The 18,867-nt window shown below is 41.0% G+C and overlaps 1 protein-coding gene and 2 long non-coding RNA genes across 3 annotated transcripts in view; 1 reads left to right on the top strand and 2 right to left on the bottom strand.

The window, feature by feature from the left end:
- The window catches only part of LOC310681406, a 157,289-nt gene that overhangs the window by 65,763 nt on the left and 72,659 nt on the right, over positions 1-18,867 (bottom strand). The window lies entirely within an intron of this gene.
- Positions 556-10,420, bottom strand: ENPP4 (ectonucleotide pyrophosphatase/phosphodiesterase 4). Its single transcript, XM_083449068.1, has 5 exons — positions 10,322-10,420; positions 8,125-8,200; positions 5,920-6,783; positions 4,692-4,862; positions 556-3,039 (listed from the first exon to the last, which is right to left on the bottom strand). The coding sequence occupies exons 3-5, from the start codon at positions 6,740-6,742 to the stop codon at positions 2,675-2,677; spliced, it is 1,359 nt and encodes a 452-aa protein (XP_083305194.1). The 5' UTR covers positions 6,743-6,783; positions 8,125-8,200; positions 10,322-10,420; the 3' UTR covers positions 556-2,674.
- Positions 10,557-14,834, top strand: LOC310681403. The gene is made up of 2 exons (XR_014513249.1): positions 10,557-11,596; positions 14,501-14,834. It is a non-coding gene; the product is annotated as an uncharacterized lncRNA (long non-coding RNA).

Here is an 18,867-nt window from a genome sequence, read left to right as displayed (position 1 = left end):
AACAGACTATTTCATGGCTTATTCTAATTTCAGTTGTGGGTTTGCACATTGATATGGAAAGTCTTGTTTTATCAATTCTAGATGAAAATTTGCAAATTGTTTAAAACTGACTCATGACAGCTAAGAAAACACCTTTTGGATTTTATTCCCCACAGGGTAAAGCACAACTAATCCAGCTATGATGCAGAGGGCATTTGCATAAATTCTCTACCATTTCTATGCTGGAATTTTTCCACTAGTACAAAACTAAAATAACAGAATTTTCCCAAAGAGAACTTTTGGTTTCAAAGTATTTGGCAGGAGAGGAATACAACGAACTATTGACATGCTGAAAAGGGTGAACAAGGTTTTCATATTATGTGGACTGTTGTAATTTAAATAAAGTAGTTTATGACTTGTGACATCAGCCAATGGGTAGGACAGGGTTAAATCCTGCATTGGCCACGGAAGAGGGCAAACAGGAACAAACACAAAAGGTGGGCTGGTTAGAAATTGCGGTTACCTCTGCAGGTACAAATTCTAGCATGAACATAGTCAGAGCCTTGTAGCCGAAAGTTAAACCAGAACAATTTTTTTAATTCATAAGGACAAAGCTTTTCCATAAAACCCCCAAGTAATGCAAACATAAATATCTAGTTAAGGCACCACCCCTTTAACATTCAAAATATAGCTCATATTTTGTATTGCTTTTCCACTTCATCGGCTTGGGTTTATCCTTCCTGCCTGGACATGTAACCCAGCTACACATCTCCAGGAAAGACAGAACTTTTCAGTAACAGTATTCCACAGCCCTGTGAAGTGGATCACCATTCATAATTGCTGTTTTATTTGGTAGACTGTTTTCTTACTTGGTGCATATTAAACAAGAGTATTGATTTGCAAGAACGTGTGTGCTTTTTCACTTTGACTGATTGCTACCAATTTTCAAGTAGCTATATTGCAAGGGTTAAAACTCCCAGGAATTACTGAAGCATTATCAGGCTTGTACAGCACACCCACAGCCACATGTCGGGGGGAATCATTTAGCATCATTTCCTATGAGTCATGGTATTACATTGCATCTCCCAACACTATTCGGATAATCTTGTTTCTCACAAAGCGCTTCAAACAGAACGCCAGCAGTAGAGACAAGATCCTCCCCCATAATACTACATAAAGATGGACCTCAAAGGCTGCACGCACTGTGCATTTAAGCCACAATGCTTCCCCCAAAGAATCCTGGTAACCCCTGTTTACCCCACAATTCCCAATGCCTCTAGCAAACCACTGTTCCTACGATTATAGACCACTCACAAACCCGAAGTTAATTTCTCTGCACACAAGCTTTGCTTGTGTCAGAAGCTCAAGCAGGGTTACCCAAGGGTGCCTGTGACTTGAAAAGAGGCAATGAAAAGCATAACCCAGGACCTGCATCTTCACCAACTTTTACACTCTTAATCTGAAAGCATGTCACCTTCCACTATTGCTACTACATACCGGTAGGTTTGTTTCTGTTCCTTACAGCAGCTCAAAAAAGTAAATGGAAATAAAACTGGTCACTTTGGAGTGTAACCAAAGGACTTCTAACCCCATTGCTGTACCTATGAGCAAAGGGTCTGTACAAATCTGTAGCCATGCTTGAAATACTAATGATTAAACATATGGCCACTTTGTACACCGAGTAGTCATTTCTCCCTGAGCCTCTAATCTTCAGACTGACATACATTCTACTGTATAGTACCTTGTCCAAATTACAAATAGTCTGCATGTAGGTTGTTAAACAACAACCCTGAATATTCATAGTAACTTCTTAGCTCAAATCAAGGTATGCACATTATACTCTTCGGTTAAAAGCAGAAAGGAATCTCAACTACTTGAGTCTATATTTAGGTAACAAAAAATTGTTAATCTTGTCCAGAGACAGAAATCAACCAGAGGTACACGCAGCTACAAAGTAGAAGCAGAACTTGGGAGCTGCTTTGGTCTATTAGAAGGGAGGATTGCTAATTTAAAGTACTATCAGTTTTGCAAGTTCATAAAATAAACTAAAAAAATACCTATTTCCGAAATTCTGAAGTTACCATATGCACATAAACACATAAAATAAGTCACAGCATATTTAAATGTTGCCTCACTATGTTTGCAACTAAAAAGCCCTCTGTGCCTGCAATCCACAGAGCAGTAAGTAACATTTAAAATGCTTTTATTCACATTTCCCCAATAAGATATTTCTAGCTTAAAGGGACTGATGTGATCTACATAGCACTAAGGGTTTCTGTTGCTAAGTTGCCTCTAACTTAAATAATTTACCCTTTCAGCATTGTGCTGAATACAAGAAAGTGCAATAATCATCTCCATCAGCCAGCAGAAACAGATCCTGCCCCCACCAGACTTCAAGAGTTGCCAGGGTTTCTCCAGAGTTACATAAGAAATGCCTGAAAGCAGCATCATTTGCAAATATTTAAATCTCACAGTCCTCATCTTACTACTCTAGCAAATACTTTATTAACTGAAAGTTTAACAGTGATGCAATGCCTTTTCCATTACAAAACCAGGTCTGTATTCAGAGTTTCTTTTTCAGAGAGGCAATGTTCTTCTGCAGTCTTCTGGGTTGGTATTTATTAAAGTGCATCATAAGATGTTATCCAGTGTAAGTTTCGTATCGTATCCAGTTTTCAAAACAAATCAGTGTATATTATCCAATTAAGGGATCGTCGTCGTCTTCCTGAAGCTGAAGTCGGGAAAATGGATGCACAGAAGCCGTTCTGCTCTTCATGATTATTATAAGGCACGTAAGTGTCGTTAACACAATGAAGACACCAATGACTATTCCAATGGCCTCAGGGACATTGATACACCACTGGTCAGCTAATAAGCACTTGGCGTGGCTCAAGGTGCCATTATTGGGCTGAGGCATCAAGCCCAGGATGTGACACATCATTGGATAAATATCAACCGTATAAATGCTATTTTGCCTGTAACCTTTGCGAAAAGCAGGCCCGTGAGCTGCCAAAAATGGATGCATACTTGGAAGGGAGTTATCGTAGCCATGGTCTCCTACTGGAAAAAGGGAATGCAAGAGTTGTTAATGTGCTGAGCTTCAACCTGAACAGTTATATCCCCCCTAAAGATAATCCCAGAACCATAAAAGTGCAGGTTCTTCAAAGTATTCCCACCCCAATACAGATTGCTATGATACTATTGTACAATACAAGGTATTGCACTTTCCAAATCAACCATCCACTAAGATGGCTATCCTCCATGCAAGTTTCCAAATATTATGTACTAGAGTTAGCTATGCCTTTGAATTACACGTGAGACCTGCATAACCTTTATTCTTCACCAAGATGTCTAAAAATATACCACAGGAATAAAGTTACTTTGCTTTTGCAGGTGAAAGCAGGTAAACCCTGCTTGTTATTCCACACACTGGGAATACCAGGAGCAGGTTTAGTTCTGTGTATGCCTTTATCTCCTTGTACATTGCTGTCAACTTACAGATTTGAAAATAAGGGACCAGCAGCCTCGAAAATAAGGGATCAGCAGCCAAAATAAGGGATTTTCCAGAGACAGGTATGCTCGGCTTCTGAACCCCTCCGAGCCAAAGGCAGAAAGCCCAGCCAGCAGCCAAACAAAGCCTCAAGCAGTGGATCCCACAGCGCAGCAACCCGGCAAAGGGGATGCAGCAAGGAAAACCACTGTCACCTCTCCACTAGGAAGCGCTGAGCAAAGGCGAGTCCCCAGGCAACGCGGCCGATTTGATCGGCACAAGGCATGCAAGCTCCACCCCCCAGTCATTCTTAGACTCCTTATTGGGTGAGCAACGCAGCCAAGCAACACAATTGGAGCCTCCCTCCTCCCTGGCCAGCAGGGAGGGAGGGAGAGGAGCTGCTTCCTTTGAAACCCAGGAAATTTAAGGGACATCATCAATAAGGGACAGCAGCGGGACATGGCGCTAGGATAAGGGACTGTCCCACCAAATAAGGGACGCTTGACAGCTATGTCCCTGTAGCTGGGAAAGCCAACATGCTGCCTTCCAGATGATGCTGGATTATAACTCCCATCATCCCAACCATTAGACAACAACAGGTGCCCAGCATGACAGACTATTTGGAGGTCACTACCATAGCCTTCTAGGAGGATGGGTGGCTGTTACTTTACACAGAGGGCAGTAACCCCCCCCGGGACAGTAAGATACATTCTAACCCTAGTGGCTATGGCTGGGTTAGCTGAACATTTATGTACATAAAAGTTGAGCTGACTCACTGAGGCTGTGTACACACTATACCTTCTAAGCACATTCAAAGTGCATTATTTCTCTCAAAGAATTCTTGGCATTGTAGTTTGTTAAGGGCTGGGCTGCAGGGAACTGCAACTCTAAAGGGTAAACAACAATGTCCAGAATTCTTTGCGGGAAATGATGTTTCAAGTGTGATTTAAAGTTGTGCTATGTATACAGGCTGTGTTTAGGAAGCCAGAAGGTGACTTTGGAACTACCAGTGTTAGTCTGAACTAAGGCGTGATAAGGTCTGATATTTGCTGCATGCCTTGGCAATGAAACTCAGCTTTCATGACTGCAGGTGTTTCTAGGCAGCTCCAATGTTTAGGTGCGGATGCGTTTGCACTCTGCATGACTATGTACCTTCCACATGAAAGGGAGTAACTTGCTCCAAATCAGGCCAAGAGAAAACATCCAAAAGGAATACACTTACACCTTGAAAGAGACTCATTCTGTACAATTGTCCAGCCTTCATCAGCAACCAAAATTATGGGCTGAATGCGCTTATTGTGATGGTAGTGGTAATGGTCTGGAATCTCTTCTTTAAGATAAATCTTCATGTGAGCGCTGCAGTTTTTCAGCATGTTATATACATATGTTTCATCTGAAAAGTATAAAGCAAGGAAGCATACTCTATCATCTTTTGTAAAGCCTGAACATTTGCCATTTGAAGTGCATTGCCCACCCTCATCCAAGCTGCAAGTTCAATGCGGATCACACGTTTAATCCTATTGCAGGATTTATCTGGCCCAGTACTTTGCTCTGGGCCTTCATGTATATTTAAGTATTATTATTTACAGCCCACCTTTCCTCCAAAAAGTTTGAGGTGGCATATGCTCCCCATTTTATCCTCACAACAAGCCTGTGAGGTCGATTAGGCTACAACAGCTGACCCAAGGGCACCCAGTGAGCTTCATAACCGAGTGGGAATTTGAACCCTGGTGTCCCAGGTTCTATAACTTATTGAAGGTAAAGTGAAATCCACATTTTAGCCTTTAATGTTAGTTATCTTGTCAGCCACTGCCCTACGCAGGCATGCTACTCATGTGTAAATGCTTTGCAGGGGCAGAGATGAGCATACTAAGCTCTACTCCACACCACCACTATGTCTATCATCTCCACAAGTTGGAAGGTGAAGTCTAAACTGGGAAGCCTTGGAATCTCCCCCATAGGATAGGGGCTTAAAATGTGCAGGGAGTTTCCACAGGAGGTTCCCCACCTATGTAAGGTGATGGACACTGTGATGCAAGGGGTGGGGTGCTGCCCCAGCGCCACACCCAAAGGAGGACTTATGCAACAACTATATTAGAAAACAGGTCATTTTAAAAGTTCCCAATGTTACCATAAACACATTTGCTATATTAGAAGTGCAACAACAGATGGCCTATAAAGTTTTCCTACTCTCTTCCTTGAAGAGCTATGATATAGATGCTTAGCGCCCTCTGACCCCCCCACCCCACCCCCATCAATCCCCCAGGAAAACAGAAGCCGCCAAACAGCACAGCTTCACTCATCAAAATCTTGCTGGACGTGTTTTTCAAGTTCAGAGATTTGATCTCTAATCTCTCATATCTTGACTGCTTTGGTCGTAAGTCTCACGTTAAAGCATCAAAATTATGCTTTTTAAAAACAACATCAACATATATTAAGAACATACTTACTTTTTGGCAGTATTGCAGCAACTGGGCTCTTGTCTACTAGAGTGTAGCTATTACGGTCAATGCAGTCATCCAGTTTGATCAGCCTGTCCGGGGAACACTGTGCCATGCCATGATCACTTGTAATTATAACATTAATTTCCTCCCACAATTTGGAAGCCTTTAGCTTCTCAACAAGCAAGCCAACCAAATTATCCACTTCTTTTAATACTCCAATCATGTTTTTCGTATCTTCTGGCCCATACTTGTGCCCGCTTGCATCTGGTTCTTCCCAATAAAGAGTAGCAAAACTGACTAGGGGGTTAGAACTGTTCAGCCAAGCAATGATGTTTTCCACCCGTTCATTGAAACCTATTGCAGAATCGTATTTCATAAAAAAATGAGGGGTAGTATTCTGAATTTTTACATCTGTGCCAGGCCACATCGCAGAAGCACTCGTTCTGTTTTCCTGCAACTGGTTGGTCACCCAAATAGGAACTGCCTCATTCCACCAAAATGGGTCTTTGTCATTGAATTGTGAAAATGTTTTATTGGTAGCAGCATCAAACATTTCATTCGCCACAATACCATGGCTTTCCTCATACAGCCCTGTGACTATACTGTAATGATTTGGGAAGGTTTTTGTGATGAAAGCATTGGTAATGTCTTCCACTAAAACACCATCCTTAATAAAATCCTGGAGATGTGGAAATTCATATTTCTTCAGATAATCAGCCCTGAAGCCATCAAAAGAAACCAGTAGTAATCTGGGCATTGGTGTATAAGCAGAATGACTACCAGAGCAACAAATGATTCCATAAAAGAAGAATACCAGTATTAAATGCATTGTGGAAAAGGTTTCAAAACACAAGGATGTGGAAGATATACCTAGAAGAAAGTAATTAGAAAGTGTCACTAAGAACATCAGTTCAAAATAGATGTCATTTAAAGTAATCTAAATTACTCCATCTCAATTAAAGTTCCTACAAAACCCAGTTTATATTCTATTTAAGGCAACTATTGTCTAAAATCCCCATCATAAATTTTATCCCCCAGGGATAAAATAGCACCCTGTTGTACCCGCACCATAACTGGTAGGGGCACAAAAAGCACTCTCCCAGTGCTACTGTCTGATCTCAGGCACATAGAGATGACTGGACCTCTGTAACACAGTACATTCAAGTCCCATCCCATGGAACTTGTCCATAGCAACAATTTCTTACTATGCCAGAAATTTAAAAATACTTTTTGATTTGTATTACTTAGAAATGACAATTTAGAAAAAGCTCAGCACCTAGTATGATACTTCATTTTATGCATTTAATGCTCCACCCCCAAACTTATTCCTGTAGTTCTCTATTTGCCTGTACAACTTACTAAACACATAGACCAGGTTCTACTTCCTGGTTTAAATCTGATGCCACAACAATACTCTTAGTTCTTCATTCCTAGCACTACAAATAAACATCTGTAGCTGGTCTCATGCTGTGGAACTCTTCCAACAGAAATTTGGTAGACACCCATTGATTGGGGGGGGGGTCTAATTTCTCATGAAGACTTATTCAACAAGTCAAATTTAATCATTTTACTGCTTGTTTTATACTGTTTTAATGATATTTTATTGCATATACAGTGGTACCTTGGGTTAAAAACTTAAATTTTGTTCAGGAGGTCTGTTCTTAACCTGAAACTGTTCTTAACCTGAAGCACCACTTTAGCTAATGGGGCCTCCTCCTGCTGCTGTGCCGCCGCTGCACAATTTCTGTTCTCATCCTGAAGCAAAGTTCTTAACCCAAGGTAATATTTCTGGGTTAGTGGAGTCTGTAACCTGAAGCGTATGTAACCTGAGGTATCACTGTATTGCTGTATGCCACCTTGTTAGATACGATAATTTGTGCTATATAAATACTTGCATAAATAACATAAGTTAACATAAGTTAAATAATTTGTATTCATTTAGGAACACAAAAAGCTACCTTATACCGAATCAGATCAGTGGTCCATCTAAGCTCAATATCGTCCACATTGGCAATGATTCTTCAGGGTTTTAGATGCTGAAGATGCCATCAACTGCCCTTTTGCATACAAAGCAGATTGAACCGCAGCCCTCACTGTATTTATTATTATTATTTATTAGATTATACAGTGCCTTTCATCACAAGATCTCATGGTGGTTCACAAGATTAATGTAACTTGAACACAGTTAAATAATTTCTCAGTGAAGCTTACCTCATTTAAGATTTCTAGCCCAAGTCACTATGTTCAATATTTTCTCCAAAACTCAGAGAAACTCATTTGGAAAAACCTTTGTGTAAATAAAAATTAAAAAGAAAAAAAATCTACATTAGAGATAGACTTTTAAAATATATTTTTTAAGGTACCTTTTAGAATTTATTTGTTTGCACAGGTAAAATTTCAGCAAATAAGACAGCTAAAGAAAGCCAATTACAGAACTCTCAGGTTCTTACTTAACTCTTCTATGGACCAGAAATATTTGCTATTATTTAGCTTTGCTCTCCATTACAAATCAATAGCCTACTACAAAGTATTTTATTATCTTACCCACCCTTCACCCTAAGGTCCCAGGGCAGGTTACCACAATTTATAATACAACTACCAAAACCATAACCACAAAAAATAACAGCTAATAAAGTAACAGCAACATCTAATACAAAATAACACAACTCATACAATTGCTTATATTAAGATGCCCAATCTTTCCGCACTGGAACTCTTCAAGGCCACTTTATTTAAAAAGAGATTTCTTTAAGGCCCATGCAGTTTCCCTCTGTGCCCGTTTAACCGAGCCCAAACCCTGTGCCAAGGGGACACCTGTGTCCTCAAGGTCATCGCAGAAATGACAGAAAGCCCAAACCCTGTTCTTAAAGAGCACTTGCTACCCCCCTTCCACACACCCCGGACAGCATTTTGAGTCCAGAGCCAACTGCCCCACAACCACAGGGCTGCCACCCCTCTCCTTTATTTATTCCATAGCAGTTAAAGAGCGCTTGGCTGTTGAAACGAAAGCAAAAAGAAACAAAACCAAAACCCTCAAAGCAATTAACCTTTGGGTTGCAAGTTGCTTTGGGTAAGATAAAGCAGCTTGCAAAAAAATAATAATATTATTAATAATAATAATCAGGGCCAGATTTAGGTTTGATGAGGTCCTAAGCTACTGAAGGTAATGGAGCCCTTTATATGTCCAGCTGTCCTTTGTCAACAACAAATTGTCACTTTTTTGTGTTGAATATAAGCTATATGGTCATTTATGGACCTAACAGGTATCTAAAGACATTTGCACATAACAAAATATGTATTTTATCAAAGTAACTGTTGAACTGAAATACAATTAAGAAGTAGTATAACAACATATTAATAGTGAAATCATTATTAAGCTCTAACTTAAAATGATCGGAGGCACATTACTTACATCATACATGTCTCTCTTTTTCCTTTCTCCTCCTGTGAAGAGGATGCATCCTAATGTTTCAATGTTGTATCTGAATCTTTTAAGTTGTATTTTAATCAACTTGTTTTTATTATTGCTTGTTAGCCGCCCTGAGCCCGGTCTTGGCTGGGGAGGGCAGGGTATAAATAAAAATTTATTATTTTTATTATTTATTATAGGAGCCTACACAACACCAAACACTTATACAAGGGTCTGGCGACTTCTGAAGATGTGTATCTGAAGAAGTGTGCATGCACACGAAAACTTATACCAAGAACAAACTTAGTTGGCCTCTAAGGTGCTACTGGACATTTATATAAATACCTTATTGTCACTTGTACAACTTGTATACGGTGAGATTACACAAGCACACCCCCACTCAGCTCTCCTTATTATATATATATATATATATATATATATATATATGTGTGTGTGTGTGTGTGTGTGTGCGCATATATATATATATATATATATATATATCGACTGCGTCAGACCAACACAGCCACCTACCTGAATCCAACACCAAACACTGTTGCTGTATGTAGGTTTTATTTTATTTGGTATTTTTTTATCTTATATTTTGGAAATGTACATCCAGTGGTTTTCCCCCCCTATTAAATTTTTTTTGGGGGGCCACCCAAGAGAGTGGGGCCCTAAGCTAGAGCTTGTTTAGCTTATACGTATATCCAGCACTGCTAACAAATAAATAAATAGTAATTAAATAATAATAATAATAATAATAATAATAATAATAATAATAATAATAATATCTTCCCTCCCCCGTATTTCGTAGTTGCAGCCACTTCTGGAGAGGAGCACCACCCGCCCGGCAGCCGTTTAAAACGTGAGGCGGCCGTCGGACCTTCGCGTCGCCTCAGCCCCCCTCAAACCCACCACCCGTGGGGCAGGGAAGGCCCCCCTCGGCCGACCCCCGCCTGCCCGCAGCCGAAAAGAAGCGCGCTCTCCCCGCCGCTTTACCTCAACTTTCCTTCCTCCTCCATCTTCCTCCTCAGGCGTCGCCGGCGGCGGAGGAGTCGGCTGCGCCTGCGCACTGGCCGCCGCCCGCCGTCACCTGGACCAACGGCCATTAACGGCTCGGAACCTTCGGAGAAGGCGGGGGGGCGGGCGCCCTCTGATTGGTCAAGCGCGCCCTCAGACCCCGATCCCCATTGGTCCCAGCGGGTCGGTATATATACCATCAGCATCAGCATCATGTCCTCCTCATTGACAGGTGCGTTAGGCCGGGAGCGGGGCAGTTCGCTGAGGGGCTTCCTTAGCGCTCGCTTGCGGGTCTACAGTTTTGGCTTCTTTTTTGGTTTATTTTAATGATTTACCTGATAAAATTCAAGAGACCACTTGATTATTATAAATAAAAGATAAAGATAAAAATTAAAAAGTGGTGGTGGTGTTTTTTTAAAAAAACCTACCTCAAACCTACCTGAGCTCTCGCTTGCCGGTCTCAAATTTTGGCTCCTTTTTTTGGTTTATTTTATTTATTTACCTCATAAAATTCAAGAGCATAGCTGTCAACTTTTTCCTCTTTTGAAGGGAAATTCCCTTATTCCGAATAGGATTCCTCGCAAGAAAAGTCAAAAGTTGACAGCTAGGTTCAAGAGACCGCTTGATTATTATTATTTTTTTAAAAGATAAAAATTAACCAAAGTTGGTGGTATTGTTTTTTTAAAAAACCTACCTGAGCTCTCGCTTGCCAGTCTCAAATGTTGGCTCCTTTTTTTGTTGTTGTTTATTTTATTTATTTACCTCATAAAATTCAAGCGACCACTTGATTTTATTTTATTTTAAAAGATAAAAATTAACCAAAGTGGTGGTGGTGGTGGTTTTTTTTTTAAAAAGCATACCTCAAACCTACCTGAGCTCTCGCTTGCCGGTATCAAATTTTGGCTCCTTTTTTTGCTTTGTTTTATTTATTTACCTCATAAAATTCAATTTAATTTTTATCTTTTTTATTTAAAAAAAGTTTGGTTTGTTGTTTTTTTAAATCTACCTCGAAGCAGTTTGCAAAAAAAGGACAAAACAATAAACTCGGTTATTTTTCTTTTTACAACGGTGCTTTTAAAACACACGGAAAGTTAAAACAGATTTTTTAAAAGCCCACCCCAGCATTTCTAAGCACCTGGCTAGTTTTGCCCAAATGAAAATGTCTTTAAGTGGGGGCTGAAAGGAAGGCAGCGAAAAGGCACAAAACAACCAAGTTCTCACCTGGATTGCCTGATTTACAGAACTATAATCAAGGTGTGGCAACTATGGCAGCGTTTGAATGATTTCTGCTTAAACAATAAAACGTTTGAAGTAAAATAAGAGAAAGGGTTTAGTGAAAAAGACGTTAGGTTTATTATGAACATAATTGAATTATGAAATTTATTTTAGTTCAAGTAGTTTCCTAAAGTAAATATACTGGGTAAATACATTGGGTGTAGACAGGAAGTAACATAGATATGAAATGTAGAATAATAGAATGGAAGATGATTGATATTGTAGTTAACTGGAAAGTTATTAGTGTTTTTTACTTTGATGGCCACTGGTCCCATCACCTCCTGGCAAACAGAAGGGGAAGAAATGGAGGCAGTGAGAGATTTTATTTTCTTGGGCTCCATGATCACTGCAGATTGTGACAGTAGTCACAAAATTAAAAGACGCCTGCTTCTTGGGAGAAAAGCAATGACAAACCTAGACAGCATCTTAAAAAGCAGAGACATCACCTTGTCAACAAAGGTCCGTATAGTTAAAGCCATGGTTTTCCCAGTAGTGATGTATGGAAGTGAGAGCTGGACCATAAAGAAGGCTGATCGCCGAAGAATGGATGCTTTTGAATTCTGGTGCTGGAGGAGACTCTTGAGAGTCCCATGGACTGCAAGAAGATCAAACCTCTCCATTCTGAAGGAAATCAGCCCTGAGTGCTCACTGGAAGGACAGATCCTGAAGCTGAGGCTCCAAGACTTTGGCCACCTCATGAGAAGAGAAGACTCCCTGGAAAAGACCCTGATGTTGGGAAAGATTGAGGGCACTAGGAGAGAGGACGAGATGGTTGGACAGTGTTCTCGAAGCTACCAGCATGAGTTTGACCAAACTGCGGGAGGCAGTGGAAGACAGAAGTGCCTGGCGTGCTCTGGTCCAGAGGGTCACAAAGAGGCGGACATGACTAAACAACCCAGCGAAGAGTCAGACATGACTAATCAACCCAACAACAACAACAACTGTTTCTATCAACTTGTAATGCAAATTCTATGTTATGTTTCTTTTTGAATTTATCAGATAAAGTAGGGGGGAGAAGAACGTGGTCTAGTAGCTGACCTCTGTCATATGCTAGCAAGGCCTCACTCCTGTCAGCAATTGTGCTGCAGCATCCTGCACTAACTGCAGCCTCCGAATCAAGCAGAGTGATGCATCTTTGTACTCTCGAGGGCTGTGCACATTAGTACAACTCCAAGGCTTCAGTCTGTCAGAGTCTGCCCTGATTACTGTATTATGTCTTTTAGATGCAAAAATCCCACTTGCATTCATTTGATGGAAAGGGCTGGGACTGTGATTTGTAATGTTTTTACTGTAAATATTTATTTTAATAGATATATTTTAATAGGTATACATACACATACACATACAGTACATTGTTGTTTTATCTAAATGTTTAGCTGTCTCTGTTTTATCTGTAAGCTGCCTTGAGTCCCTGGGGAAAAAGCATAATAATAATAATAATAATAATAATAATAATAATAAACAATAATTTGAGCTTTTCTCCTAGGTTAGTGTGCACAGGGCACTGATTCATAAGGATTTATTTTAGCTGGGGGAGGGGGGAGCACTTGCACAAAGCACAGCAATCTGCTTTCATTTTTAAAATGATTTTCATTTATTTATTTGCTATTTTACTTTTAAAGGTAAAATAGGAACAGAAGGCATACAATTAAGATAAGTACTAGGTACTCAGTAAAAAATAAAAATATGCCCCTACTCTCACTTGCCAGTGTTCTGTCCCACCAGCAAAATCACTGAGTTAATTAACAGGATTTTAAAATGCTATAGAAAAAAAACTTTTATTAATAATAATTTAATTGTTGATGCATCTGGGGAGTACTTCGAAAGAAAGAACACAAGAAATATGATCTTTGATAGGACCCCTAAATAAATAATATTGGATACAGCACCAGCTACAGGAAAGAACTTTCATACATTATTGAAATATGGAAAGACTAATCAAAGGAACCAAATATGAAAGATGTTAAAAATCTCCTTTGTAAAAAAGTCTGAAGCCTTTCTACTGGGTATAATTTATACAGACATTCCTAAAAATATGAGGAAGGTCTTCATGTATGCAACAGTTGCAGCAAAAATTTTAGTAGCAAAAAATGGAAAGGATAAACTACCCCAAGTAAACTGGACTGGCAGGCAAAACTATTGGAACATACAGAATAGCAAAAATAACAGGAAGAATAAGAAACAATACAGAACAAACTTTTATTAGAGAGTGGGACATTTATAGAAAATATCTTGAAGAGCATTGTAAAAATGTGAATCCTCTGGCAGGCTTAGACTGATTCCTGTATGAACATAGAAAACTTTGCAAAAATAAAACTTGGGCAAAGTTTGAAGACATAATGAAAAGCAGGTTACATAAAAGAAAACCGGGACCCTTGATGGGGTGACTGGAAGTCACAACAGAAGTTAGGTTGTAAGAATTTAATTTATCCTTTGTAAATCATAGTAATCTTTGGTTCTTTTTGGTTAGTTATAATTTTCAATAAAGCAATAAACATATTTTTTAAAAATGAAAGGGAGGGAGCCTGTTGCCCTCCAGGTAGTGAGACTCCAGCTCCTATCAGCCCCGTCCTGAATGGCCAACACTTGTAGTCCATCAACATATGGAGGGCTACAGGTTCCTCATTTATGAATTTATAAATCATTCCTGATTTAGCACCTGGGCCGTGCTAGAGACTCAACGCCTTCCCTAGGGGGCTTATCTTCAACAGGAGAGGTGAGGCAGAGGTAAATTGAGAGCTGCACTGGATGGGGCTGATGGGAGTTGAGCTGTTTTGCCAAACACCTGGTGGGCACCAGGTTGGCAAAGGCTGCTCCAGAGAGAAGGGAATGGGAACTACATGCTAGAGCTGCTTGCTTGCAAGTCTGTTTTCATTTCACCAGGCTAATCTCCAATCCCCCTGAAAGATTTTGAAAGCAAAGCTAGCTGCTGAACCTGCCTGATTATTTTCGGCCTCCAAGGAACAGAAGAACCGCCGGCATCAAGGCAATTTCCTCCTCGCACAGCATCTTTCCTCACAACGCTCCTGATTAGTTTTACTGAACTGCCTCTTGTCTGGTTCTTGCGCTTTGGTGGGGGAAGTATTTTTGATTGCTTGGTGTTCCCAAATTCACAGGTGACCTTAACGGGAAAAATTCAATTTCATCAGGTAGCAGACAACCTGACAGTGTAATTGTCTCTATCAGGGAATGGCAACTTTAAAAATTTGAGAGTCCATTCACTTCCCTATGCTTCCATTTCTTACAAATCTGCGAGAGGCCATGTAGCATAGTGGTTACAAACCCAAACTAGGACTGGGAAGAACTGGATTCAAATCCCCACTTGCTTGGAACACTATCTCTCAACCTCACAAGGTTGTTTGGGGTGGGGAGAGAGACATTATTGAGCTCCTTGGAGAAAAGGTGGGACATAAATAAGAATGAGGCTGGGGAACAAATTTGATTCAGTTTGCATTCTAAAACAAATTACAACATTTGCACTTTCCAGGAAAAATATATGAGAACCAAAGCACAGCCATCCTTCAAAATTCACACTTACCCAAATTTTGTGATGCAGGTCTCCAAATACATAGCATTGTACACGACAATATATTAATCAGAATAACATACCAAAACGCAATAAGTTAGGGGAAACTGCTTGCCAAAATCGTACATTTGTTACTTCTGAGACAGACGGATGCCAGCAAGTTCAAATACCAGCTGCATACAAAAATGTGCTTATTAGGAGAAATTTGCACTGAAACGCTGAGGGAGGTATGGCGGTGGGGGCAGATGTTATAGGCGAAGGGGATCGAGATACGGATATGCTCGTACCCCTTCCAATGTGCGCCCCATCCCGAGGGCGGGAATCTACACAGAATTTTGCTTAACGGATGCCATCCATTTGATTTTAATTAATTTTTAGAATGAAATGTTTTAGAATGTTGGATTATTTGATTGTTGTTAGCCGCCCTGAACCCTGCTTCGGCTTGGGAGGGTGGGATATAAATAAAATTTATTATTATTATTATTAATAATAATAATTTTCATCAGGACTTCAAATATATATATTCACGTATTTCTGTAGCAATGAGGAGAAATAAATTTAAAACTAAGAAAACCGAAAGTGAAAGATCCTTTAATCCCTAAATAAGAATGAACTATGATAAAACTCTTTTAAGTCTCCCTACAGTCTCGCTCCTTCTTTTAACTTGAAGCAGATGTGGCATCCTTGTGATCATCTTTGCTGCTTTGAAAATAGCCTCTGATCAAGCCATTGACCCACTATATTTAGGTGATTTCTTTTGCGCTCCCTGCTGTTTTCTGCTCTGAAGTTTTCCTACTTTCACCTCCACCTGCTTGCAAGGTGTAATAAATTTTTCATGCCACAGCTCAAGCTGCTAAAGCAAAATGCAGTTATGTTTTTAACTGTCAGCAGGTGACAGTCTTGCTTTATTAGCCTTTGCTGTTAATGCTTTCTTGGTTGGCATCAATTTTTCAGCCCGTGACCTAGAAATATAAAAAGATGAGGAAGAAATCTCACCTGCCAAAATCTGGCATTTGGGGCTGCTATTAAAGGCACACGAGTCATTAAAAATTAGTCGATTTTGGGAGCTGTCAAAGCCTTTGCCATCTACGGCTGGCCATTTTTATGCCTGGTTTTGCAGGATACGTACAGTACTTGGATTTTTTTATGATTGTAGCTTTGTGTGCTATCGATAATAGTCAGTAGGTGGCAGTGATGGGGTCTCTGCTATGGCTTTGCAACATCATTAAATTGCAAGAAAAAGGTGGTGGTGGGGAACCAAGTCATCTTTATCGTAACACGCTCTGCTTGGACTGGATGTTTGCCTAATGTCAATGGACTGGGAGTTCCAGTGGTCTGAACTGCAAGCTTGCCTTTTGTTGTTGTTTAGTTGTTTAGTCGTGTCTGACTCTTTGTGACCCCATGGACCAGAGCACACCAGGCACTCCTGTCTTCCACTGCCTCCCGCAGTTTGGTCAAACTCATGCTGGTAGCCTCGAGAACACTGTCCCACCATCTCGTCCTCTGTCGTCCCCTTCTCCTTGTGCCCTCCATCTTTCCCAACATCAGGGACTTTTCCAGGGAGTCTTCTCTTCTCCTGAGGTGGCCAAAGTCTTGGAGCCTCAGCTTCAGGATCTGTCCTTCCAGGGAGCACTCAGGGCTGATTTCCTTCAGAATGGAGAGGTTTGATCTTCTTGCAGTCCATGGGACTCTCAAGAGTCTCCTCCAGCACCATCATTCAAAAGCATCCATTCTTCGGCGATCAGCCTTCTTTGTGGTCCAGCTCTCGCTTCCATACATCACTACTGGGAAAACCATACCTTGAACTATACAGACCTTTGTTGGCAAGGTGATGTCTCTGCTTTTTAAGATGCTGTCTAGGTTTGCCTTTAGTATTCATGTAGGTAGATTATCTGAATGCAGCTACTTTCTCTCTTCACTTTGATAATGGGTGAACTGGTTGGAGGGAAGGAGAAGTGTGTGATCGTGAGTTAGTGAGAGGAACTTAAGGAGCCTGCAATGATTTGCATGCTATTTGGAAGTTTCCTATGGAACTCAGTGGGACTTACATCTGAGTAGGCATGCTGGGGGGTTGGCCTGAAAGTCTCCTTCGGTGGGATTAAAATATATATATATATATATATATGCAGGTTTTGGTGTCCTCGGGTGTCTTCCCGTGTAAAAGTTGGGGTGTCTAGGCGACGTTTCGACGAGGTCTCACTCGTCATCTTCAGGCTGGTGCTTTCGGCTTCTTGTTACTGGAACAGAGCAGGATCTCAGTGTTTGAGTTCCTATAAATACTGTTGAGGAGGTGTGGTGTATAGCCTCCAATGTTCTGGGCAGAGAGGAGGTTCCCAGGCTAGTGTGCCTTTTCTTCTTTTGTTCCTTAATTACTTGAGGGATATCTTGAGTGATTTCTTGAGTGATTTCCTGAATCCCACTTAGGTGGGTCATTAGGTGTGGATTAGTTGCTAAAGCCTTCGTGTCTTGAACTCTTGAACTTTGTGAAGAGTTTTTCTGAGAAGATGGCTGTACTGCACTTGGTTGTGCTCTGGCTTGGCTTCGTGTATAGGGGCGAGCTGTGGTTTTGTGGCCTGTGCCAGCCAGATCTGTGTAGGGATTGCAGGGGGGTGCAGCATCCGGAGGTGCCACCCTGGTTTGGCTACTGGATGGTGTCTGTAATTTATCTGTGGAGAGGTCAGAAACCCCAAGGATAAAATTCAGTTGGAAAACCAAGGGGTCTATGAAATACCCTGCAAAGTCTGCCCAGCCACGTACATTGGACAAACAAACAGACGAATAAATGCACGTATCGCAGAACACAAGAATGCCGTCAAAAAAGAAGAAAAAACTTCCTCTCTTTTCCAACACATGAAAGAAACAGGACACGAAATTAATTTTGCAGATTCCAAATTGCTCTTTAACATGGAACATCACCACAAGAGAATAATCATGGAAGCCATCGAGATAGAGAAACACCCTCACAACATGAACAAGCGTGACGACACATCCCGCTTGCCAGACATCTGGAAATTAGCCCTCCCCACAAAATCTGACACCAGATCCAGAGGCACACAGAACGCCATCACCAATCAACCACACCAGACCCAAACCCAGACCCTCTCCACAGATAAATTACAGACACCATCCAGTAGCCAAACCAGGGTGGCACCTCCGGATGCTGCACCCCCCTGCAATCCCTACACAGATCTGGCTGGCACAGGCCACAAAACCACAGCTCGCCCCTATACACGAAGCCAAGCCAGAGCACAACCAAGTGCAGTACAGCCATCTTCTCAGAAAAACTCTTCACAAAGTTCAAGAGTTCAAGACACGAAGGCTTTAGCAACTAATCCACACCTAATGACCCACCTAAGTGGGATTCAGGAAATCACTCAAGAAATCACTCAAGATATCCCTCAAGTAATTAAGGAACAAAAGAAGAAAAGGCACACTAGCCTGGGAACCTCCTCTCTGCCCAGAACATTGGAGGCTATACACCACACCTCCTCAACAGTATTTATAGGAACTCAAACACTGAGATCCTGCTCTGTTCCAGTAACAAGAAGCCGAAAGCACCAGCCTGAAGATGACGAGTGAGACCTCGTCGAAACGTCGCCTAGACACCCCAACTTTTACACGGGAAGACACCCGAGGACACCAAAACCTGCATTCCTGTACCCGTGAAAATCTACGAAAGCATATATATATATATATATATGGTTCTCGTTGGTTCCTCTGCCTT

Source organism: Podarcis tiliguerta, assembly GCF_965153285.1.
Source record: "Podarcis tiliguerta genome assembly, chromosome: 7".
NCBI classification, from domain to species: domain Eukaryota; kingdom Metazoa; phylum Chordata; class Lepidosauria; order Squamata; family Lacertidae; genus Podarcis; species Podarcis tiliguerta.
The sequence above is the reverse complement of the archived record's forward strand: the minus strand, read 5'-3'. Positions and strand labels throughout refer to the sequence as shown.